This window comes from Pristiophorus japonicus, chromosome 3, assembly GCF_044704955.1.
Source record: "Pristiophorus japonicus isolate sPriJap1 chromosome 3, sPriJap1.hap1, whole genome shotgun sequence".
Taxonomy (NCBI): Eukaryota; Metazoa; Chordata; class Chondrichthyes; family Pristiophoridae; genus Pristiophorus; species Pristiophorus japonicus.
The window spans coordinates 60,436,783-60,463,873 of record NC_091979.1 but is presented as its reverse complement, the minus strand read 5'-3'; the positions used below and the strand labels follow the sequence as shown (position 1 = coordinate 60,463,873).

The following is a 27,091-nucleotide window of genomic DNA, read 5'->3' as shown; positions in this document are numbered from 1 at the left end:
GCCCATTCAAAAACCGAACCCCGTGCAGAGGGAAACCAATAGGCTGACAAACTGGCTAAAGAAGGTGCCCGCATGGGAAAGTTCTGGGACCCCTATGACACCGGCCACATAGCAGCGGTCAAGAATAAGAACAGGGCAGCAGAGAGTACAGGGATAGCTTTGGCCCCGGACTTAAAAACAGTTCAGGCACAGGATCCAGTCCTGAAAGCTGTCCTGAACGCACTAGCTAGAGGAGAGAGAGTAGAAGGTCCGTACGGCACAGCAGCCATTACCGTTAAGGAAGGCATGCTGTTTAAAGAGGGACAATGGGTCGTGCCGCAGCAGCAACAGAGAGAATTCCTAAAACTGGCCCATGAGGGTCCAGGAGCGGGACACCCCGGGCCTGAGACCACCTGGCAACGGGTGGAACAGGCAGGATGGTGGCCGGGACTCAGGGAGGACGTCCGCGAGTTCTGTGCGAACTGCCTGGTATGAGCTGCGAACAACCCTGACCCCCAGAAAAGGAAGGTGTCCCTAGGACACGTCAGGAGGGTAGAGGGACCATGGCAGTCAATCCAAATTGACTACATCGGGCCCCTACCCACTGCCCTGGGAGGTTACAAATACTGCCTAGTCCTGGTGGACACGTTCTCAAAATGGGTTGAAGCCTTCCCCTGCTGAACAGCCACCGCACTAGGGACAGCTAAGATTCTAGTGAGGGAAGTGTTCTCCCAGTGGGGACACCCACAGTATGTGGAGTCGGACCAGGGGAGCCATTTCACCAGGCAGGTAATGCAGGCAACCCTTAAGGTGCTCGGCATTGAGGGGAAATGGCACGTTGCCCACAATCCACAGTCACCTGGTATTTTGGAGCGTTTAAACTGCACCATTCAAGAAAGGCTGCCGAAGGAAACGGGAGACTCACCCCAAAAGTGGGTGGAGGTCTTACCGTTGGTCCTAATGGAGATCCGAGCCAGCCAGTCAAAGAGCACCAGGTATTCTCCATACGAGCTAGCCAGATCATGCGGACCCCCACCCATGTCCTAGCCCCGGTGCTCACAGAAGGTCAGCTCAGAGAGCTGAACCGGGACCGGTTTGTCAGGAACCTGTTTGAACACCTCAAACAGATTCACTGGCAGGCTGCTAGTAACATGGGCAGACAGCATCAGGGGAACCGATTGCTGCTAGAACCCAGCAAACACCACGAATGGAAGATAGGGGACCAGGTCATGGTGAGGAACTATGCTCGTGCCGGGATTTTGAAGCACTATATATGGGGCCATACAGCATTGTGGACAAGGCAAGCCCGATGCCATAAAGCTGCCCCGCCGTACTAAGTGGTTCCACATCAACCAGTGCAAGCTGTACAACCCAGGGTCAGCCAAGCACAGAGGGCAGGCGGGAGGTGTGAACCGTCCTCAGGATAGGGACCCTCCGTTGGCCGCCCCCGACGGTGGAGGGCCCACAGGGAATGTGGCAGGCTCAGAAACCGTGCCTATAGGGGCGGTGAATTGCACTACTGGAGGGGCTATCCCACCCATCGTTTGGGATTCGGACGCACCCCCAGTAACCCAAGCCCTGAGAAGGACCCTCCGCACACCACGGCCAAAGATACCCTGGTCACCGGCATCTGAGCCTCAGCGATTCTACCCTAGGAGAAGGGCAGCCCGACAGGAAAGACCGAAGGTCAGAAGTACAGAGGCCGCACAGAGTAGGGAGCACCTCCAGCGGTGAGGGTCTCACAGGAGTAGAAGCAACGAGCTGTCCCAGAGACAAGGGTCTCCAGCTCACCTGCTGCGGGGAAACCCGAGCGTCCAGGCGGCTATCAGGCCGCACAAGGCATGGGCCTGACAGGGACTAACCAAGCCACTCGGAGACGGGTGGCGGTTGTACATAGCTCTAATTTTAGTTTCAGGCAGCTGACTGCACCATTTTACATTTTAAGGTTAAGTTTAGAATTGAGGTTAATGTTGCAGTAATGTTTGGGTGATTATTTTGAGTTTGTCTTGTGTGTCAGCCAGCCTGAGAGCAGTTCTCAAGGGCAGGATCCAGACATTACCGGGTGATGGACAAACCTCAGGAGACCAATTGATGTTGTTTAATTTTAATCTATGTTTTTTTCCTTCTGTAATGTGGTTGTAAGTTGCCCATATGCTGGTGAATATAATGTAACTGAAATGAAATGTAACTGCTGAAATGCAATTGTAGTGATTGAACCCCCTCCAAGCTGGGAGGGTATAAATGTAAAAAGTTTGTACCTGTAAAGGGAAAAGCGTGCATCTATGGTGATGTTGCATAAGTGTAATGCATTTTGGGTATTAGTTCAGCTAATTTACGGGGAAGGTTATCTCTTGGGAGTCAGGAACTTTGCTCACCTCGAAGAATGATACCATAAGTGATATGGTATCACAGGGGGGAAAGTAGAATTTACCAATATCTCGCAAAGATTCCAGGTACCTTTCCCCTACAGAGGAGAAGAATCTCTTTCTGGGCTTTTAAAATGAGTTTAAAGGGGCAGACGAAGCCTGCGGGAGATAAAAGGGGATGCATTCATGGAGACCCCCCCCCCCCCCCCCCAGTGTTTGGACTCATAGGAAAGGGAATTCAAAATGGACCTAAATTACAGAAGCTTGAGATCCCCTAAACATCTATGGGAAGGAGCATATCAATTTTAAGATTCTACAACATTTTGGCTGCGAAAAAGAGTTTCCAAATACAGGAGGTGGAGCCAACGTCTGAAGCAAATTTGTGCATTACGGACCCCAGGCTATTCACCCCCTAAGAGATAATCGAATTACCCAATCAAGCACAATGGAAATCATGGTCAGAAAAACTGGACAATCCTAAAACAATGCAAAACCAGTGAGAGCACATTCTCACACCCTAATCGAGTTACTGCTGACAAAGGAGACATTTGAAAATCAATGGACAGAACAGTTCAAACTGAGCCCAAGAGATTTGATGGGAGATAACGGAGCCTTTTTTTGGGATATATCTATCCCCCAGTTTTACACAGAAACTAGCAGAACACAGGAGAGAAGCAGAACACAAAACTAGCAGAACACAGAACGAAGCAGAACACAGACTGGAACTCGCACAGACTGGAACACAGACACAGACAAGCAGCCTGCTTGCTCTACAGTGAAGAAATGGAATAATGAAGGAAACTACCAGAACTCATCAGGAACTGACCGAGCACGAGGCCCATGAAACGGAAGGTTGTCAGCAACCAAATTGACAACCACTCTACAATCTACTTCTGAACGACCCAACGGGGGAGAAATTACCAAAAGGGACTAACTAAAACTATTCCTAGTCAAAGAAAGTGGGTACTTACCCCATACATCCAAAACGCAACTTAGCGCATCAACGGACGCACCCCAACCGAAGACTACGCAGTCGAAGTCCTCTCCTCCATCTGGGGTACGGTTCGTCTAGAAGGCCAAGTGCAGCGAACCCCGAAACCGCGATTCACGGGCAACTGTCTAAAGGGATTAGTGAGCATAGCCCCTGAACCCTCAGAGCTATAACTTAGTTAGTTAGGAGAATTGGGAGGGGGGAGGCTGGGATAACTTGTGTAAATGTATCTGCATTCTCCTCTTTACCCCATTTAGAGTTTAAGCTGTATTCTTTTCCCCACAGGCTGTAATTTGACATTTTATTCAATGTGTTGTACCCTTCAGTGTGTATTGGTCTGTGTGTGTTATTAAAGGTGTGCCTTTTACTTCTTTTTAAACACAATAAAGCCATACCTGCTTCCTACCTTGAAACCGATTGTATGTCCAAGTCTGTCACAGTCCCTTCATAATTCCAGTGTCTAGAACCAAGGGTGTGGGAGCGATTCGGAACCGCTCATATAAGGTCAGAAGGGAAAGCTGACCCTCTGCAAACCACACCTTACACAATGAAGTACTTTTAGAGTGTAGTCACTGTAGTAATGTAGGAAATGCGGCAGCCAATTTGCACACAAGCAAGCTCCCACTAACAGCAATGTGATAATGACCAGATAATCTGTTTTTTTGTTATGTTGATTGAGGGATAAATATTGGCCAGGACACCGGGGATAACTCTCCTGCTCTTCTTCGAAATAGTGCCATGGGATCTTTTACGTTCACCTGAGAGGGCAGATGGGGTCTCGGTTTAACATCTCATCTGAAATACGGAACTACTAGGATCATAAAGGGCCAATTGGATGGATACTAGTCTTTTTTTCGTCTAGCAATTCCTAAATTCCTTACAGGAGTGTCTTACATGAAGGGAGCTAATGTAGACCACTTGATCTGAAGATCCCCCAATATATCCCTGAATTGAAGAAGAGGGCCTGGCCGTAATACTTAGGTTCTGAGACAGAGACTGAAATAAATTCCGGGAGCCCATGGGTGACCCATGTTTACTTGGGGAGTGATTTCATTAGTTTCTTCCTTCTTTATTAGGAACAAATAGTCATTGGGAGGAAAGTTCTAGATGGGCTACAATTAAAAGCTGCTGTATAAATGAACCTGTATGTTTAAGGCAATAAGTTCTACCAATACCGGAGGTGAAATCTGATCCTTTGAGTCTTTATCAAGAGTGGAGGAGAGTGAGTTTGCCTGAACATAAAAGGCTTGGGATATTTGGAGGTTTGATCAAGGACACTGGTAAACCCAAGGACCTGAGCCTGAAGTCCTTTCCAACCTTAGATTGGTCAGACTGAAGCAACCCAATTGCCTCTTGATGATTTAGACTAACAGAAATCCGTAAGATCTCAGCTTTTCCAGGGAAGGGCAGAGATAAACAGTAAACTGATCCTGGCTGTAAAGATCCATCACAATGTTATTGGGCTTTTTAAATTTCTTAGAATGTTTCTTAGAGCTTTTACTTTGTGTTATGGCTGCCATTTTGTTCATTTTGGGCTGCAGAGTTTTGATTAGGCATACCAGTATAAATTTGGCAAGTGGATGGATCTTATGAATTGGAGGAGACAACTTGAACAATTGTCGTGTCCATCTTCAACAAAAAATGAACGATCGCACTTCCTGCACTGCTTACACCTTTGAATCAACAATGGCAAACATGTCTTTTTCTTCGTTAAAATCCTGGGTCAGGTATGCACAATCCTTATAATGGATCTGAATAGAGTAGTTGCTGTTTATTATAGGACATTTCTAGCACTCTGACCTTCTGCAAAATGAATTGTTCTTTAGTTTGATTTATTTTATTTTATTTGATTGAACTGGACAATGTCTGGATAAAGGTCTTGTACACCCTCTGCAAGATCAGCCAGAAGATAGGAGGTAACTACCTTTAGCAGGCTCTAGAATACACAGCTTGCTGTATAATAAAATAAATACATCTCCCAGTTAGTGCTATGAATTATTAAAAAAAAAAATATATATAGGGCGGAATAACAACAGGGTCCAAAAAGGTGTTAGGCATGAGGTCTCTGCTCAAGGTAGAGTACTAAGGTTTGAGCTCTAAATTTTATATGAGGCCAGAGTCTGATGTACTGATACATGCCCCAGCACTCCCACTCATACAATGCTTTGGCCACGAATCTAAGGTATTTATTCCTTTACAGACTAGGCCTAACGAACACAAGAATAACTTTCAGAACATGGGCAACTTTGCCAGCTAAGTTAAAAGATTTGTGTCCTGATGTTACAGCCCCAGCCAAACTCACACCTGAGGATTCAACTCAAAGAGAAATAGATAAGGTAGATTAAAAAAAGACAATAACTAGGCACTTAAAAGAGTTCAAATTCACACTTATCTCTCCTAAGATTCAATAAAAACTGCAGGGCTTTGTTCTGGTGGTCAAATAAAATCGAGGCTGGGAGCTTAGGTGGGAAAACTGAGGGATGGAAACAGATGGAATTATCAACCAGATCTGGGTCTTTATACAACGTGGGAGCAGGGGTTGAGGGGATGGGAGAGAGGTCACATTGAATGGAAGTCCCAGCGATGTCCAAACAAAAGGAGTATTACTTTTTAGAACCAAGCCAGATTGAACAAACTTTTACGAGGGTTGCCTCAACGATAAAGAACAATCAGTTTACAACCAGACTTAATTAAATATTTGGATACTAAGGGAACCAAGGGATATGGGGATAGTGCAGGAAGGCAATATATATTCATGATTTAGATGAAGGAATTGAATGTAATATCTCCAAGTTTGCAGATGACACTAAGCTGAGTGGCAATGTGAGCTGTGAGGAGGCTGCAAGGTGACTTGGACTGGTTAGGTGAGTGGGAAAATGCATGGCAGATGCAGTATAATGTGGAAAAGTGCGAGGTTATCCACTTTGGTGGCCAAAACAGGAAGGCAGATTATTACCTGAATAGTGACAGATTAGTAAAAGGGGAGGTGCAACGAGACCTGGGTGTCATGGTACATCAGTCATTGAAAGTAGGCATTGCAGGTACAGCAGGCAGTTAAGAAAGTAAATGGCATGTTGGCCTTCATAGCGAGAGGATTTGAATATAGCAGCAGGGAGGTCTTGCTGCAGTTGTACAGGGCCTTGGTGAGACCACATCTTGAGTATTGTGTGCAGTTTTGGTCTCCTAATCTGAGGAAAGACATTCTTGCTATTGAGGGAGTGCAGCGAAGGTTCGCCAGACTGATTCCCGGGATGGCAGGATGGCATATGAAAAAAGACTGGATCGACTCGGCTTATATTCACTGGAATTTAGAAGAATGAGAGGGGATGTCATAGAAGCATATAAAATTCTGATGGGATTGGACAGGTTAGATGCAGGAAGAATGTTCCCAATGTTGGGGAAGTCCAAAACCAGGGGTCACAAGTCTAAGGATAAAGGGTAAGCCATATAGGACTGAGATGAGGAGAAACTTTTTCACCTAGAGAATTGTGAACCTATGCAATTCTCCACCACAGAAAGTTGTTGAGTCCAGTTCGTTGGATATATTCAAAAGGGGGTTAGATGTGGCCTTTACAGCTAAAGGGATCAGGGATTATGGAGAGAAGGCAGGAGTGGGGTACTGAAGTTGCATGATCAGCCATGATCATATTGAATGGTTGTGCAGGCTCAAAGGGCCGAATGGCCTACTCCTGCACCTATTTTCTATGTATCTATGTTTCTATGAAGGTGGAGTTGAGATAGAAGATCAGCCATGATCTTATTGAATGGCAGAGCAGGCTTGAAGGGCCAAATGGCCTACTCCTGCTCCTACTACTTACGTTCTTATGGCTGACATTGGGAATTTGTAGATAGTCGGTACAAATGTGAACAGTTTTGGCCATAAGTTCATCCTGCGGCAGACATTACAGTTGGAGCACCAACATGTTTAGACATGGTCAGTGACACAGGCACCGCTGTATTACTGTCATTGTGCAATTTCTGTGTACAGGATTTTAAAGTGTCTCACAGGGTAGTTACAAGGAGACAGAATATTTGCCCAGTGAGATTAGTGCATTTACATGGTATGTATTTATAAAGACTGAGAATATCACATGCATACAATACCTGGCTTGCGGTGCAGTTGGAAAGACAAATCTTGCCATCAGCAGCAAGGTAGAAGTTGGTGGGACAGCCACACTTGTATCCTCCTCCAGGAGACAGCAAACAAAGGTTGCTACAACCTCCATTATAAATTTTGCATGGGTGACCAGGCACTGAGACAGAAAATAAAATACATTGTATGACAGATATGCTTTTCATCTGAAGTACAGTAAAATTACGTTATATGCAAATAATTAAAATTGAAAAATGTTGACCAGGTCCAAAATTAATAAGATCAGAAAAATGTAACCCTATTTAAAGCTTATACAGACATGAATGAAACCATGCTATAAAACTCAGATGTTGTGATTAACCCTCTGCGGGTTTCGGGTGGATGGAGCAAATGCAAAACACACATGAGGCTTATGTTTGAGACTTGGGGTAATTTTATCTTCTGGGTCTCATCTGCAAGCAGCTGGTCAGATTTAGATTATATGGCCCCTCTTATATTTATATTACCTGCTAATCTTTTCTTATATTCTCTCTTTTCCCTTCTGATATCTTTTTTTTCAATTTCCTCATGCACTCTCTGTATTCTGCCTGGTTTTAGATTTTATTCTGTACCTGTCATTTGTCATAAGTCTCCTTTTTCTGTTTATTTTAACCTCTATTTCCTTTGTGATTGAGGGAGCTCTAGCTTTGAATGTCATACAGTTGCTCCTTATGAAAATATGCTTGGTTAGTAGCCGAACTATCCCCACCTCAAAACCACTGCATTTACTGTTTTCTTAGTCAATCTTTGTTTCCAGTCCAACTGTGCTAAATCCCTTCTCAAATCACTGAGATTGTCTCTATTCCAGTTGGGTATTTTCACCTTTTGATTTTTTTTGTCAGTTTCCGTAACTACTTTAAGCCTAATGATATCATAATCACCATTACCCAGATGTTTTCCCACTGAAACACACTCTACTTGCCCGACTTCATTCACCAGAACTAGATCCAGCGCTGCTTCCTGCCTCATTGGACGAGAAATATATGGTTAAAAACAACAACTTTGCACTTATATAGCATTTTTTAATGTAGTAAAATGTCCCAAGGTGCTTCGCAGGAGGGTTATCAAACAAAATTTGACGCCGAGGCACCTAAAGAGAAATTAGGGCAGGTGATCAAAAGCTTGGTCAAAGGAGGTTTTAAGGAGAATCTTAAAGGAGCACAGAGAGGTAGAAAGGTTTAGGGAGGACATTCCAGAGCTTAGAGCCTTGGCAGCTGAAGGCACACCCACCAATGGTGGAGCGATTAAAAGTGGGAATGCGCAAGAGGCCAAAGTTCTCCTTGCCCTTTACACTGTTTTTTCCCCAGACTGTACTAGGTTAATTAGGCTCTTATTATTTTTACATTTCTCTGAAATTTGCCGACATATTTACTCCACTGTCTTGTTGTTACTATTATAGTAAACACCCAGCAATGTAATAGCTCCTTTTGTGTTCCTGAACTCTCATCAAATAGATTCAATCTTTGAACCCTCATTATCTCGTCACTCTGCAGAACTGTAACATTATCCTTATGTACATTTCCTTATAAATGTCAGATTATAAATTCATAGGACCTTTTGGCTGAGTTTTTTGTATATTTGGAGGCAGAATAACTAGCTGTGTACAGCTGTACTAATAAGAATAGTTGGCTTGTGGTCTATGACTCTTTAGATGCTTGAAATCGAGTCTGCATATTGTAAGTGAATGCCAACCATCTCGTGAAATTCTCACATATCTTCGGAAGAGCAAATGAGTGGCTGTTGTGGAGTGTGAGCAAATGCCAAGTGCACACATCCACAGTTATGAAATGAAAGGCTTAAAGGCATTGTTAGCAAATTCTAGTGAAGTCAGATAAAATTGAGTGTTTGATTCTAAACCTGTAAGCATTCATGCGAACTCCACAAAGTTCCTGTTTGTTCAGCAGCATATGAGTCAGTACATGTGATGTAACCGCTGTAGGTAAATTAACTTAGCTTTAGCTGTCTGTAGGCACCTGTGGGGTTGATGAGCTGAGTTCATGCAAGGCTAGCAAGTATAATGCAAAATATACACTGTTCTGAAATGATTAGCTTATAGACTTCATCTTTATGCACGGTGATAATGTTTCCTTCTTCCAACTTGATGTTTTTTTACAAAAGATAAACAGTGAAATTACTTCCTACCCATAATTATACAAATTATCCAATTAAACAAGTGATTTATATGTTAACTTTTGAAAATATATAGCATGTCGTGAGAAATTACCATCTGGCTGTCTGTGGGGATGATACACATGGATATCCATTATCTGATGCCAGGAGCTGATTAGTGACATCTTGTTCAAGCCTGTGGTTTTGTGAGCACGGCTGACCGACTTAGTTTTCCAATCTGTCCAGTAGATGTAGTCTTCAAATAATGTTACTGCTAATACGTGCGGGATATCTTGATTATGAACTGTAACGGGATATGGTTAGAGTAATGCACTACCTTGGAAGACTGCCAGCCACAGCATTCAATATTGCATGAGCCATCAGATACAACTAGCACATAACTTTTTATGAATAATTGCTGTGACAATATGCCAGCTCCCCAGGGTTCTCCATTACCATTTAAAAGAACACAGAACAAAGCATGAAATCTGTTAACTTGAGGTTTCATTTGGTCCAACACCTGACAGAAAATGAATATTCTTGCTTATAAGAGACTGTTTTGGCATTCTTTAACATGAAATAACAAATTCATTTGGAAAGGAAATACTTTGAACTGGAATCCTATTAAATCCAGCTAAAATTCTTTGGGTCCGAAATTCATTGACATACCGCCCACTACCTCCAAAAAATACAAGTTTCATCAAAAAACGGGTACATACCACCGACATACTGCTCGACAGAAGATTCATAAGTGATATAATGCGGGGCGGTATGCACACCGCCCGCCCATGCTGCACTCCACTCCCGCTACAGCCGAGAAAAGCGGGATGAATCTTCCGCCTACTCGGCCCCAGCGATACAGGGCGGTAAAAAAATCATGCTCCGCCCGGGGACTGCCGAAAAACGGGTGGCACTTGGGCTTGACCAAATTCGGGCCCTTAGAATTTATAACAAAAAATAGATTAGCACAGATGTACAGATAGAGAGTGCACTCTGTGTAGATCAACTTTCCCTATTTTTACCCCTCTCTTCTTAAGGTGCTAAGGTTTGCTTGGGTACAGTTCCGTAGATGTAGGCAGCCCCTTACCTAAGTGGTCATTCTGTATGTCTGCATGTCAGAAGATTATCTGACAGTATAGACCATCAGAACCAAGCCCAATAGTGTCATCACTCAATGCTCAACAGAGGGCTTTGAGCAGCACACAGGAGTGGGAGGCTGGGCTGAGTTTTTTCCATTCCTTTGTGGAGGGATGCAGAAGCCAATTAAAGCACCCCAGCTGTGATCAGCTAACTCAGCACAGATTAGGAATAGCAGCAGGGTTGAGTACCACATGGGTGATGCATTTATCCACTAAGCCATCAGGCGATTTATACAAAAATGTGAATATGTATTTCATTTCAATAATGACAACTGGCAGGGGGTGGGGGAAAACAAGAGAGAATTATTTTGCACGTACTTCCTTTCCCTATTTTGACCTCTAATGAATAGTCGTGTGCTTTTATCACTCAGTAATATTGGCAGCTGTTAATAAACTGGTACAAATTTGTTCCATCAAGTCCAAAATCCTTCTATGCTGACTTTCAATTAACAGACTAATCAATAATAGAATTCAAACATTCAGCCTATACTGCCTCTTAGATCATGCCTCTAGGCAGATATCCAACATGAGTCTGGCTATACAGTTAAAAAAAGTCTGCCTTCACTTTCAGAACCTCTTTGGTCAGCAACTTGAAAATCCACTTAATGAGGATACGGAATTCACAGGGCCATCTTAGTTCTGAATAGAACATGTTGCAGCAATCAATCACCGACCGAGGATGAATTTTAATTCCACATTGCAATATCAAGAAAGAAAGACTTGAGCACTCCTTCAAATCTAACATTTTAATTGCTTATAAGTACCCAATACTGATTCAAAACTACGTTGTAAGTGCAGTAGACAGCTGCAGAATACAGAATATATTTTATTCTGATCTTGATGACGTTCTCTTATAAATTAGAATAAATTTAAAAAGTGTTGAATTCCACATTTCTCTACAGAGTATCTTATATTTGTACATTTGCTGCCTTTACAACAGAGATAATTTTCTGTTATTTATCAACAAATGGATTATGATTTTTATTCGATAAAGGCAAGAGAACATACTGAATGGAATAAAAAGCTAAAACACAGTAGACTCGTCAGCATCTGAAAAGAAAAAATTGGCTAATCTTTTGGTTTACATCCCAGATCAGAACGATTAAACCAGCTTTCGTTTTATGATTCTGATGAACCTGTTTTGAATCTTCAGCATTTTTTATTTTTACTGCAATTTTCATGATTTGTGTTGTTTTTTTCCCATTTTTATCTATATTGATTAGATTACATCCTCACAAGTTGAAAGATTCAATTTTAAAACACCAATGGCATCTTCAAACAGCAACCGTATAAGGTCCTGTGAAGAACTATCCTGAAATAGTATAACAAATTGGGGCATCCACCATGTTTCAGTAGAGTTATAGAAAATGGGTTTGTCAACATCTTGGATGGGGCAACAAGGGTTCAATGAGCTTTTACCCGAGAAGTGAAGGAAAAAATGGCGAGTCATCTCAAGTGACTTTTTCTTTGAAAATAATCATTTTAAAAAGCTAGAATCAAAAATTCAATTCAGCAGCTCACTTTAAATCCATGTTTTATCTCCTGAACTTCACCACAACACGAATAAAACTAAAATTCAGGTGACAAATCTTCCATTACTAAATTCCTGCCTGACCCTGCTATATAAACTCCAGTCACAACCCTATCTCACTTCTACTGCTGTATCACAGGGCTCTGAGGAGTCACCTGACGTAACCTGTCTTATCTTCCAATGACCGACTACCACAGAAGATATTCCCTGAGAACCAGAAACTGCAAAAGGAATGTCCAACAAAAGCAATTATCCTCACTGACTGTAAATAATAGTGCAATAATAGTGTGGAGGACAAATATACTTTCCTTTAAGGCACAAAAACCCCACAGGAAAAGTGATCCAACTGTGGCTAACAAGAGAAGTTAAAAATAGCATCAGATCAAAGGAAGAGGCTTATAATGTTGTCAAAAAGTGCAGTAAGCCTGAGGATTGAAAGGATCTTAGAATTCAGCAAAGGAGCACCAAGAAATTGATTAGGAAAGGGAAACTAGGATATGAGTGTAAGCTAGCGAGAGATATAAAAACAGACAATAAAAGCTTCTATAAGTATGTAAAAAGGAAAAGTTTAGCAAAAGTAAATGTAGGTCCCTTACAGGCTGAGACAGGAGAAATTATAATGGGGAATAATGAAATGGCAAATACTTTATGTCTGTCTTCACAGAAGAAGAAGCAAAAAAGCTCCCGGAAATATTGGAGAATCAAGGAACTTGCGATAATGAGGAACTGAAGAAATGAGTATCAGTAAAAGAAATAGTACAGGTTGTACCTCTCCAGTCTGTGATTCTTAAGTCCAGAAACATCCCTGGTCCAGCATTAGGTAAAGGTACAGTCGAGCGCTTTTGGTCGTAATTCTAGATGTCGAATTGGTTGGATAGGTAGGTGATTCTGGAGGATTTTGAAGGATTCTGCAATTGTTAACCCTTTTCAGGCAGGTATTTTTTTCCATTTTTCGTGTTTTTGGTTGGGCTTTAAAAACGGCAGCTTGAAGCCTGGCAGAGGCAGGAGCTTAGGCTCCCTTGCGCGAGGGACCGCATACAACCTGATTAAGCCCAGAAAGGGGTTCCGAAGTCGTCCGACAGACCTGAGTTCAAGCTGGGAAGCCGGGAGTGCCAAAATCCTCCCCTTTCTGGAAGTTCGATGAGATCGGATTTGGTCACCTTATCGGGCCTGTGGTTGAAGGTTTCCCGCTTGGGGAAGCGATTTGCTCCGGCAAAGTGGCCATGTGTATTTACTGGACAGGGTATCCGACCAATAGTTAAGGACCTGGGATCAGCGGCAGCTGCCGCCATCATTGTGCAAATGGCTGGGAGGTGCTTTGCCGCCACCTCCCATGGTTCGGAAAATTCTCTGGTCTGGCACCAGTCAGGTACCAAGGGTGCTGGACCAGAGAGGTCCAACTGTACTGGAGAAATTAATGGGACCGAAAGTCGATAAATCCCCAGGACCTGATGGCCTACATCCTAGGGTTTTGAAAAAGGTGGGTATAGAAATAATGGATGCATTGGTTGTCATCTTCCAAACTTCCATAGATTCTAGAATGGTTCCTGCGGATTGGAAGGTAGCAAATGTAACCCCGCTATTTAAGCGAGAAAATAGGGTGCTACAGACCAGTTAGCCTGACATCTATAGTAGGGAAAATGCTGGAAACTATTATTAAGAACGTGGCAACAGGGCACTTTGAAAATAATAATAGGATTGGGCAGAGTCAGCACAGATTTATAAAAGGGAAATCTTTTTTGAGATTGTAACTCGCAGAATAGATAAGGGGGAACCAGTGGATTTGGTGTATTTGAATTTTCAGAAGGCATTTGATAAGGTGCCACACCAGAGGTTATTAAACAAAATTAAGGCTCATGGGATTAGGGGGGGTAATATAGTCGCATGGATTGAGGATTGTTAAAAAGAACAGAAAACAGAGAGTAGGAATAAATGGGTCATTTTCGGGTGGTCAGACTGCAACTAGTGGCAACGATCAGCTATTCACAATCAATATCAATGATTTGGATGAGGGGACCAAGTTATACATCCTGCGCCTCCTCCTATTCCTCCTCCTCCTCAGTTATACTGCTGGCTCGACCTCCAGTGGCTGTCCCCTCATGATGGCCAGGTTATGCAGCGTGTAGCAGACCATGACGATTATGGAGACCCGTTGAGGAGAGTACTGCAAGGTGCCACCAGAGCGGTCCAGGCCCCGGAATCTCAGCTTAAGGATGCCTATGCACTGCTCGATGATGCACAATGAGCGTCATTGTATGCATGCTCTGGCGCTATCCTGGTTCCACAGAGGAGTGAGCTGCCAAGTGGACAGGGGATATCCCTTGTCCCCAAGCAGCCAACTGCAATCCTGATTCGGGCCAGTGAAGACGGCAGGCACACTGGTCTGGCACAGAATGAATGAATCATGGCTGCTGCCTCCCTTGCCTGCTGCCTGCCTGCACAGTGCTGATGGCGACACCTTCTCCTGCATGCCGCCCTGCTTCTGACCAAGTCGCCCTCCCAACACTCCTCCCATCCTCAGGGTGAACACTGCCAAGCAGGTCTCTGCAGCCCACAGGACTCCACTAAAGAGTCAGACCTGAAAGTTTTACAAAGTACAGGGGTATGTACAAGCCTCTGAACAGCACTCAGCAAGTTGAATGGAACCAAAACAATTAATAAAACTATATGAAAAGATAAGTACTGCGGACGCATGCTGGAAAATGAAATAAAAACAGGAATAATTAATAAAATTATATGAAAAGATAAGTACTGCGGATGCATGCTGGAAAATGAAATAAAAACAAGAATAAATAATAAAACTATTTACCTACCAAAGGGCCCCAGCGGTGTCATGTTCGAGCACCGCATCAAAAACCTCGCGGGGGCACTGCCGGGAAAAGTCCTACCTTTTGCTGTGGTTGTCCCTTTCAGTGGCCCACACGCTGCAGAGCTCACCACTGGAAACATTCCTTTACAGCAGCTTCACCGCGCCATTTCCAGCAGAAGTGAACACTGTTGAAATCTTACCCGAGCTGAATTTGGCTCGGGGAGGGTAAAGTACCCGACCGTGGCGGCCGATCGACTTTTTCGATCGACCGTCCAAACTCCGAGGTAGCCGTCACTTCAGGTGAATTTCGGGCCCATCCACTTTGGTAGGAAAAATAGAAACGCATAGTATTTTTTAAATGGTGAGAGATTGTGAAATGTTGGTGTTCATAGGGACATGCGTGTCCTTGTACACGAATCACTGAAAGTTATCATGCAGGGACAGCAAGCAATTAAGAAAGCAAATGGTATGTTGGCCTTTATTACAAAAGGATTCAAGCATAAGAGTAAAGATGTCTTATTGCAATTATATAGGGCCCCGGTGAGACCACACCTCGGGGCTGAAATTCAGCTCCCCTAAAAGGCCACTTACCGGCAGAAACCGGCGGTCAGGCGTCAGAGTCGAGTGGCCGCCGGCTTCTGGTCCAGTGGCCGTGCCAGTGAAATTCAGCTTGTGGATTTTTCTGGTGATCCCCACTTCTGCCCCACTGCTGCCAACCGTCCTAAGTGCATCATCAAAGGGCGTACTACCGATCTCCTATGTCTCCATCGCATCTTCCATGAAATTTAGCTTCAAAAATCTTTAACCCGCCGTGCGGTGTCCGCGACAGCTTTTTCTGTCGGTGCACCTTGCTTTCACTCTGTGAGCCATGGCAACGCAGTGGCCCATCAAATGGAGGGTGCACTGCCGCAGCTGCCTGGTTTTTTTTGTCGGCTGACTTCCAGGTCGACCCGACAATTATGCCCCCGGGTTTGGCCAGGCCAGCAGGCAGCCTGGCACCCCCTCTTGGGTGCCAGACCGCTGACCCGGTCAAAATCCTCCCTGGTGGCCCAGTGGACCAAACCTAAAGAATCGCTGCCTCTCTCTGCTTTAAGTGAATGTGATGACGCACACTCGTCATGAAGTCATCTCCGCTCCACTGCTGATTGACAGCGGCGGAGACTCCGTTCCACCTCCACTTCCGCCCCTCTAGAGTACTTACAGTCCCACTTCCGCCCCCATTATGAACAACACCCAGTCCGCTGCAGAAAAAACACCAAAGAGCTAAATTTACCGAAAGAGGTGACCTCCTCTGAAACGGCAGAAAAAACGCTTTAGGAGCGGAAGTTGCGACCCGTTTCGGGCGAAGGTAAATTTCAGCCCCCTCGAGTATTGTGTACAGTTTTGGTCTCCTTACATAAGGAAGGATATACTTGCCATAGAGATTCACCAGACTGATTCCTGTGAGGGGGGAATTGTCCAATGAGGAGAGATCGAGTAGACTAGGCCTATGTTCTCTCGAGTTTAGAAGAATGAGAGGTGATCTCATTGAAACATACAAAATTTTTGCGGGGCTTGACAAGGTAGATTCAGGGAGGATGATTCCTCTGGCTGGGGAGTCTAGAACCAGGGGTCACAGTCTCAGAATAAGAGGTCGGCCATTTAGGACTGAGACAAGGAGAAATTTCTTCAATCAGAAGGTGGTGAATCTTTGAAATTCTTTAGTCCTAGAGGCTCAGTCGCTGAGTATATTCAAGACAGAGATCGATAGATTTTTGGATATTAAGAGAATCAAGGTATGTGGGGATAGTGAGGGAAAGTGTTGAGCTAGAAGATCAGCCATGATCTTATTGAATGGCAGAGCAGGCTCGAGGGGCCAAATGACTGACTAATCTTCCTATTTCTTAAAACAAGCCACATATTTCAAATGAGCATGGGAAAAGGCTGAATATGTTTTACTTCCACCCATGAGGCTGAGTTGTGTATTATGATTTGCAACGACATTGCTCATAAATTTTATCAGGTTGTTTTCACTTGGGGGAATAAAAAACATATTCACTCTTTTCTACTATAGTCAATCCATTAAAATGCCTATTCAAAAATGTACTTATGTCAGCGTCTCAGGAACTACTTTTGTAAAATAGTCATTTCATAGTTTCTTGCATTTTAATTTCTTTGAAATGTGTATACTATATGAGGACATATGCACCAATTTTGATTGGGGGCAAGCACTGAGTATGGAGCCGACGAGTTGAGTGTCAAGCTTATCTCAGCACACCGAATTCATGCCATTTTAACTTCTGGGCCTCATTTAACTACACCGGGCCTAGCTCCCTTCCAAAGCTGGTGGAAATTACTTCAGTCGGCAGGCGGAAATCAAGCAAATGCAGCAGGAGGGCACAACTGGGCCCTCGTGGAACTGATCCCCAGCAGTCAGGGAAATGCTGGAGGCAGTAGGTGATCATGATCAGGAAAGGGAAACCCAGGCCCTTGTGGGGACTGGAGGAGCACTCCAGCTCCTTGACAGTCACAAGATAATCTTTAACAAATTTAATTAAATGATCTTTTTAGCCTTCGATGCTCCAGGCAATGCCAACAGGCACCAAGCACGGCTTCTCACTGTTAAAATATTGGTAGATCTGAATTACGTCATTAGACGTTGACTTTTGAATGTCAATGAGTCCCTCACCTACTTGGGCCGAGGCCCTGACTGGCTGCCCAAACCGTGCCAGTTAAAATGGTGACAGACACGAAGATGACATGACTGAAGTGTGCAGCTCTGTGCCAGGATTTTAACCGTGCATATAAGGCATTCTTGTTGGGCGTGGGGGTGTTAACATTGGGGTTACAATGTGCAAATCTGATTAAGATACAAAATAGCTTATTGAGATCAATAGATTATCAATTTGTGGACTCGTGAAAGATACCTTATCAGACTATATCAAACTGGCAGTCTATTGTCAGCAAAAGATAATTTTATTGTACATACCGTCATTTTATAATATTGCACATGGTTCATATAATTAAGTGATGATTTTATGCAATGATACCTTTATCAATATTTTCATTTCACCCAATCGTTTAAATAGAAACAGCAGCCATAGAATTAAAAGTAAACTTACCAAATTTATCATAAGCAAACTTCAAAAACGAAATACTTGGCATTGTTTATTAGATAGTATGCTGGATTAATATAATAAAATAATTCAAATTGCAAAAAATACACATATAATAAAATAATTCAAAATGCAAAAAAACAGCCTTACCTACCTCTATGTCTATTGGATCCATCCAGGTCAGCAAACTCTATGTAACCTTGCTGATCATCAGCCCAATACAGCCTGTTATTCACATAATCGAGACAGAGACCACTTGGCTTTGAGATTTTTGTGTCTATGACAATGCTTTGATTAGTTCCATCCATTCCTACACGGCCAATATGTGGATCAATGCCATGGTCAGTCCAATACAAATACCTATTCAAAAATATTTATTAAAAAATGTTAAACTGAATTCAAGCCTTGATATAAAAACAGAAAATATTGGAAACTAAAACGCCGGGCACTGTTCTTTCTCCAGCTGGTGGTGGGTCCCGCGGCGGCTGCCATTTTCGAGCTTAGCTTTGCGCTGCTGGTAACTGGCCATGGCAGGCTGGAAAAAATGGCAGTGTTCTGACATAAATCGGTGTGCAACACTGACTTATGTCAGAACACTGCATAATTCTACATCATAATTCTAAAAGGACAAAGGGTGTTAAAAAAACAAGCCTGAAGGCTTTGTGTCTTAATGCACGGAGTATCCGTAATAAGGTGGATGAATTAACTGTGCAAATAGATGTTAACAGATATGATGTGATTGGGATTACAGAGACGTGGCTCCAGGATGATCAGGGCTGGGAACTCAACATCCAAGGGTATTCAACATTCAGGAAGGATAGAATAAAAGGAAAATGAGGTGGGGTAACATTGCTGGTTAAAGAGGAGATTAATGCAATCGTTAGGAAAGACATTAGCTTGGATGATGTGAAATCTACATGGGTAGAGCTGCAGAACACCAAAGGGCAAAAAACATTAATGGGATTGTGTACAGACCTCCAAACAGTAGTAGTGATGTTGGGGAGGGCATCAAACAGGAAATTAGGGGTGCATGCAATAAAGGTGCAGCAGTTATCATGGGTGACTTTAATATGCATATAGATTGGGCTAACCAAACTGGAAGCAATACGGCGGAGGAGGATTTCCTGGAGTGCATAAGGGATGTTTTTCTAGACCAATATGTCGAAGAACCAACTAGGGGGGAGGCCATCTTAGACTGGGCATTGTGTAATGAGAGAGGATTAATTAGCAATCTCGTTGTGCGAGGCCCCTTGGGGAAGAGTGACCATAATATGGTGGAATTCTGCATTAGGATGGAGAATGAAACATTTAATTCAGAGACCATGGTCCAGAACTTAAAGAAGGGTAACTTTGAAGGTATGAGGCATGAATTGGCTAGGATAGATTGACGAATGATACTAAAGGGGTTGACAGTGGATGGGCAATGGCAGACATTTAGAGACTGCATGGATGAACTACAACAATTGTACATCCCTGTCTGGCGTAAAAATAAAAAAGAGAAGGTGGCTCAACCGTGGCTATCAAGGGAAATCAGGGATAGTATTGAAGCCAAGGAAGTGGCATACAAATTAGCCAGAAATAGCAGCGAACCCGGGGACTGGGAGAAATTTAGAACTCAGCAGAGGAGGACAAAGAGTTTGATTAGGGCAGGGAAAAGAGAGTACGAGAGGAATCTTGCAGGGAACATTAAGACGGACTGCAAAAGCTTCTATAGATATGTAAAGAGAAAAAGGTTAGTAACGACAAACGTAGGTCCCCTGCAGTCAGAATCAAGGGAAGTCATAACAATGAACAAAGAAATGGCAGACCAATTGAACAAGTACTTTGGTTCGGTATTCACTAAGGAGGACACAAACAACCTTCCGGATATAAAAGGGGTCAGAGGTTCTCGTAAGAAGGAGGAACTGAGGGAAATCCTTATTAGTCGGGAAATTGTGTTGGGGAAATTGATGGGATTGAAGGCCGATAAATCCCCAGGGCCTGATGGACTGTATCCCAGAGTACTTAAGGAGGTGGCCTTGGAAATAGCGGATGCATTGACATCATTTTCCAACATTCCATAGACTCTGGATCAGTTCCTATGGAGTGGAGGGTAGCCAATGTAACCCCACTTTTTAAAAAAGGAGGGAGAGAGAAAACAGGGAATTATAGACCAGTCAGCCTGACATCGGTAGTGGGTAAAATGATGGAATCAATTATTAAAGATGTCATAGCAGCGCATTTGGAAAGAGGTGACATGATAGGTCCAAGTCAGCATGGATTTGTGAATGGGAAATCATGCTTGACAAATTTTCTGGAATTTTTTTAGGATGTTTCCAGTAGAGTGGACAATGGGGAACCAGTTGATGTGGTGTATTTGGACTTTCAGAAGGGTTTCGACAAGGTCCCACACAAGAGATTAATGTGCAAAGTTAAAGCACATGGGATTGGGGGTAGTGTGCTGATGTGGATTGAGAACTGGTTGGCAGACAGGAAGCAAAGAGTAGGAGTAAATGGGTACTTTTCAGAATGGCAGGCAGTGACTAGTGGGGTACCGCAAGGTTCTGTGCTGGGGCCCCAGCTGTTTACATTGTACATTAATGATTTAGACGAGGGGATTAAATGTAGTATCTCCAAATTTGCGGATGACACTAAGTTGGGTGGCAGTGTGAGCTGCGAGGTGGATGCTATGAGGCTGCAGAGTGACTTGGATAGGTTAGGTGAGTGAGCAAATGCATGGCAGATGAAGTATAACATGGATAAATGTGAGGTTATCCACTTTGGTGGTAAAAACAGAGAGACAAACTATTATCTGATTGGTGGCAGATTAGGAAAAGGGGAGGTGCAACGAGACCTGGGTGTCATGGTACATCAGTCATTGAAGGTTGGCATGCAGGTACAGGAGGCGGTTAAGAAAGTAAATGGCATGCTGACCTTCATAGCGAGGGGATTTGAGTACAGGGGCAGGGAGGTGTTACTACAGTTGTACAGGGCCTTGGTGAGGTCACACCTGGAGTATTGTGTACAGTTTTGGTCCCCTAACTTGAGGAAGAACATTCTTGCTATTGAGGGAGTGCAGCGAAGGTTCACCAGACTGATTCCCGGGATGGTGGAACTGACATATCAAGAAAGACTGGATCAACTGGGCTTGTATTCACTGGAGTTCAGAAGAATGAGAGGGGATCTCATAGAAACGTTTAAAATTCTGATAGGTTTAGACAGGTTAGATACATTAAGAATGTTCCCAATGTTGGGGAAGTCCAGAACCAGGGGTCACAGTCTAAGGATAAGGGGTAAGCCATTTAGGACTGAGATGAGGAGAAACTTCCTCACCCAGAGAGTGGTGAACTGTGGAATTCTCTACCACAGAAAGTTGTTGAGGCCAATTCACTAATTATATTCAAAAAGGAGTTAGATGTAGTCCTTACTACTAGGGGACCAAGGGGTGTGGCGAGAAAGCAGGAATGGGGTACTGAAGTTGCATGTTCAGCCATGAACTCATTGAATGGCGGTGCAGGCTCGAAGGGCCGAATGGCCTACTCCTGCACCTATTTTCTATGTTTCTATGTTTAACATCACCAATGCGAACTTCGACCCTAGCATTGAATTCAGCACTGGGTCCTAAGCATGACAGGTTACCCTGGCGTGCTTTTGGAGTGTTTTTTTATTTTATAGAAGTAGTGGCTTGCTGAAATAGATGTTAAAAGTTTTTTTTAGTGTGCAGGGATTGCTGCTGGACGTTTGCTAGGCTTCGGATGGTAAATTAAAGCTTTTGAGAAGATAAAAAATGCTGTAAATATTCAGCAGGTGAGGCAACACCTATGCAGAGAATAACAGAGTCCATGTCTCAGGTCGAGATGCATATGTCCAGCATTTTATGTTTTCATTTCAGATTGATAGTATCTGCTTGCAGAGGGAAGGGGAAGACAAAGTATAGGAAGATGCTGAAGAAGATGCAAAAGAGGAGGAAGCAGAAGAGGAGGGAGCAGGAGAGGTGGAAGCAGATGGAAGGATGCATCCCAGTCAGCCCCTTTGTGGCTGGCATATGCGGGATGGAATCATTTGCCTTTGATACCAGTGACCACAACCCCAATTCACCTTTCAACATTTGTCCCACACCTTACCTTCCCTCTGTTACTGCCCATCACAATATCCTCTTGGCCATAATGCTGAAATAAAAGCAACCACAAAGCAAACTTTCCAATTCACCTATGTATGTCTATCTAGCCAATGTGACATCAAGAAATCAACTCATCACCAGTATGCATTCTCTTAGTGAGTGTCTTGTATGTGCCTTTGCCTATCCTACTGAGGTCATGCAGTGCTACCCCAATGGCTGCAGCATGGCTACTGACTTTCAGTGGGGGACACTGCATATAGCCTTGCTGGTTGACTTTGAGGAGCTGGTGGCTGGGAGTGTCAAATCAATCTACTTCTTCTTGTTCTTCTTCACTCTCTGCTCCCTCTTCTTGGTCACCCACTGGTTGGGAAGGCTGCATTTTTTTGGTGTGGGAAATGAAGGCAGCACATCATAAGAACATAAGAACATAAGAATTAGGAACAGGAGTAGGCCATCTAAGCCCCTTGAGCCTGCTCCGCCATTCAACAAGATCATGGCTGATCTGGTCATGGACTCAGCTCCACTTACCCGCCCGCTTCCCATAACCCTTAATTCCCTTATTGGTTAAAAATCTATCTATCTGTGACTTGAATACATTCAATGAGCTAGCCTCAACTGCTTCCTTGGGCAGAGAATTCCACAGATTCACAACCCTCTGGGAGAAGAAATTCCTTCTCAACTCAGTTTTAAATTGGCTCCCCCGTATTTTGAGGCTGTGCCCCCTAGTTCTAGTCTCCCCGACCAGTGGAAACAACCTCTCTGCCTCCACAAGGGTGGAGTTGTGGTAGCGGGAGAGCGGGAAAGCATGAGCTGCATGCCGGAAGAAGGATAACGTATGAGAATACCAGCATCTTTGATCTTTTCCCGCTGCTGGCCAAAGGTTCAGCCATACCCCTGCTCAGAATGGTGAAGCTAGGAATGGGAGATGTGCCTCGTGATTTGTGCAGATTGTTGGTAGGCGGGTGATTGGTGGTTGGGTTTGAGTATTGAGCAGTGTGTGAGGCTTTTGGTAGGCTTTTGAAGATGCATTCACTGACTTTGACCAATGGTTTGAGGTCAAGAAGCCTCTTTGGGCACTGGAGCCAGGTGGTGGGGGGGTGACACTGCTGACAGTGACGGCCTCGATGGTGTGGTTCCATATCGTTCTTTCCGGAGGGCCTCCTTGGCCATGTGGGTAGAGGGTCTGCCAAGCAGTGTTGACCCTCTGCACAAAGCTGGAGTGCTGCATGTGAGACCCTGTGTGCTCTTTCCCTGACTTGCTGAGTCATTTTTGTTAGTGCAGAGGCATTTTTTCCAATTTTTTGAGGTTAGGAAGGAAACTCAGCTTTAAGAGCTGAATATTCACATTTGGGGCTTTTTTTTAAATGTTCAATATTTTTCTTTAAAGAAAAAAGTGCTGAAAACTGCATTGTTACACTTCATTTTAGTTTGTATTGCTTCTGTGTGCATGCCCCCTTTAATTCTCAGACCTCTTACTTGCCCACAATTCCTTGTGAGCTCCATAGTCTCGCTTCCAAAGGCTGTGGGAAGCTGCAATGCTGCATCTGCACACAGATTTCACCTCGGATGCCTCCAGCAATGCCACCAGAATGGCACTGCATTGCAGGCAAGCGCTGCTGCAACCATCTCCATCGCCACAGATTAATTTTGCCCCTTTGGTGTTGCAGCCATTTTCACCGGCAGCTAATTCACCGGCAACTTTCCTGGCTAAAATGAATTTCTCTCCCAATGATTCTGGGAACATCTTCTTTATTCAAGGTAGTTAGATTGTGGAACTTCCTAGCACAAGCAGTCGTGAGGCGAATTGCATAGATGCATTTAAAGGGAAGGTAGAAAAGTACATGAGGGAGAAAGGAATAGAAGATTATGTTGATAGGGTGAGATGAAGTAGAGTGGGAGGAGGCTCGTGTGGAGCATAAACACCGGCACAGACCATTTGGGCCAAGTGCCGGTTCCTGTGCTGCAAAATTCTATGTAATTCTAACTCTTACGAAGAGTAATGAAACCTAAAACTTTAACCCTACCTTCCTTTCTCCACAGATGCTGCCTGACTTGCTGAGGCTTTACAGCATTTTCTGTTTTGGTTTCAGATTTCATCACCTGCAGTACTTTGTTTCAAGTTCCAATATGTTAACCTTTAACTCAGGCACCACTTACTCAAAAAAAAAACTTTTACATAATTTTTCACACATGACAATTTTGAAGGTTGAAATAACAATACCATCCAGAAAAAATTGAAATATGATTAGAAAGGCTGTATGCCTCAAGAGGCCGAAGAATTAAAATATATGATTTCAGCAGATCTACTGCCATTGGAAAGCTATATCAATAATAATTTATATAGAAATTAGAATTTGCACCCCAATATGCAAATAGTTAGGAAAAGGATAAACCATACAAATGCCATTTTCATGTGCATATTCATAACAGCTGAGTCTCACAGGTAATTCAAACGCTGAGAGATTGAAATGTTGACAGGAATCTCCTGCCATTAAACCCTTAAAGCAGCACAGTTAAATTTATGAAGTTCCTTTTTTAAGCATGCTAAGAGTTAGCATTATCCCATACTTCCATATAAATAAGAAAAAAAAGGTCGATTTGTTTAGGAATAGGTGTAGCTCAGTCATTTTGAAAACATATTTTGGTTGCAGTTTAATGCTGTTGTTAAAATTATGTTCATACCCTGTGCGAGGATCGATCGCTAGGTGTTTAGGAGTCTTCAGTCCTGTGTTCACAAGGACTGCCTGATAAAGCCCATTAAGTTTAGAGACTTCAATAGTCAGCTTTGTTTTGTCACACCAGTATAGATTCTTGCCAATCCAATCAACTGCCAATCCATCTGGAATAGCCTGTCCTGTGTGCTGCACCACCTAACAAGAAAGGAATAAAGTATTAAAGCTAACTAAATAGCTAAAACTTTTACCTAAAGCAGTGACACAAAATGAAAATAGAACAACACAATAAGTGACAATGTAGCCAAGATCCGCAAAGATTTATATGCTTTCGTAAGAAAAGCAAACTCTATTGAATCTAAACAGATTATAAAGCTCAATTTTCCCCAAAGCCGTTTTTTGGCGTACTTGAAGAGTTACAACTCTTTTTTTGGGGTTCAACTACGCAAAAAATAAATCATCCAACTTTCCCCATTTGAATTATTCATTTTGGTGCCACCTAGCCTGTCCTTTAGTTTTGGGAGTGGAGATAAGATCTGCGCCAAAAAGATCAGGTTGCCAGGGTAACAAGGAACACACTGCGGGCTGAGGCTGGAAAGTGAAACATACAACACATTCTGGCCAGCTCACAGCAACCTGCACAAGCGCCTTGCACATTGCAGCAGCTTACCAGCATTAAATTATTAAAGTGTTTATGCCAAAAGTCTATCCCCCATCCCGCTCCCCCGCCTCCTCCCTCCCAGTGCCCGGTGCCACTACTAATCCTGGCCGAAAGGCCTCCCGGTGCTGTTGCTGGATTCCGAGTACCGCTCCTAATCCTGGCCGAAAGGCCTCCCGGTGCCGTTGCTGGGTTCCGAGTACCGCTCCTAATCCTGGCCGAAAGGCCTCCCGGTGCCGTTGCTGGGTTCCGAGTACCGCTCCTAATCCTGGCCGAAAGGCCTCCCAGTGCCAATGCTGGGTTCCGAGTACTGCTCCTAATCTTCCCGGTGCCGTTGCTGGGTTCCGAGTACCGCTCCTAATCCTGGCCGAAAGGCTTCCCCCTCCTGGTGCCGGTTACTACTGCTAGCCCTGGCCAAAGGACTTCCCTCCTCCTGATGCCGATTGCCACTGCTAGCCCTGGCCGAAGGGCCTCCCTCCTCCCGGTGCCGCTCTTAATCCTGGCTGAAAGGCCGCCCTGCCTCTCCCCTCTCCCTCCCCACTGCCCCCCACCCGTCCTCTCTGCTGCTGCTGTCCCGGCCGTGGAACTGCATCTGCTGCACTGATTCTCTTACCTGGGCTGATTTTGTTAACTGCCCAGAAGGTTTTTCAAGAGTGATCACATACGACGTCCGAAGAAAAATTGGAGTAAATTAGAGCTGGCCAAACTTGCGTAAATGGCCAGAATTGGTGTGGGTGGCAGGTTGTGCCCCCAATGAGGTAAAAAAATCGTAGCCTACAAAAAATCCTACCTAAGTGAATTACGCTAGCGCAGAAATTTTGGGGAAACTTGGAGATTTTATTTACTCTAAAAAAAATGGTGCAGGCCATAAAAACAGTGCAGATAATTGGGGAAAATTATCAAGCAGATAAAATGGATGCTGTTTTTTTAACCAGGTACACAATGGATGGCAGGAGACAGCCAGACTGAGAGAAAATCCTTTGAAGTTACTTTGATATCCAGAGGAATATATTTTAAATGGTATTGTACAGTGGTTGATGGATAGAGCCACATTGTGAGCTAGAAATTACTGATGATTGTTTACCATGTTGGTATGTCGTTCCTCTAGCCACTAATTAAGCCTATTTAAAATAACAGGGTTAATTTCTGTCATAAAAGAGTGAACAGGAAGAAGAGGTAGGAGAAAGGTAAATTTATCATCTGAGAATATTACCAACAATATTTTCCAGCCTATAGTTACTGTTGTGGCCCCCGGATTAAGACTGGTCTGGACAAAAGGAAAACACAACTTTCGACAGATGTCCTGACCAACATTTTTCCCTTAACCAAACATTCTTAAAAAAAATATTGTTATTTATCTCATTGCTGTTTATGGGACCTTGATGAGCGCAAATTGGATGTCATGTTTGACTGCACTGTAATAGTGACTACACTTAACAGTACTTCCATGGCTGTGAAGGGCTTTGGGAGATCCTCAGAATGTGAAAGGCACTATATAAAATGCAAGATCT

General features: G+C 43.7%; 1 protein-coding gene across 1 annotated transcript in view; it reads right to left on the bottom strand.

The window, feature by feature from the left end:
• Window positions 1-27,091, bottom strand: part of LOC139253819 (low-density lipoprotein receptor-related protein 1-like) — a 2,398,725-nt gene that overhangs the window by 276,927 nt on the left and 2,094,707 nt on the right. Inside the window, exons 60-63 of the mRNA XM_070873585.1 lie at window positions 24,933-25,120; window positions 18,306-18,511; window positions 9,693-9,881; window positions 7,441-7,589 (exon numbers count right to left, since the gene is read on the bottom strand). Coding sequence (XP_070729686.1) covers window positions 7,441-7,589; window positions 9,693-9,881; window positions 18,306-18,511; window positions 24,933-25,120 — 732 coding nt within the window. The remainder of the gene's footprint in view (window positions 1-7,440; window positions 7,590-9,692; window positions 9,882-18,305; window positions 18,512-24,932; window positions 25,121-27,091) is intronic.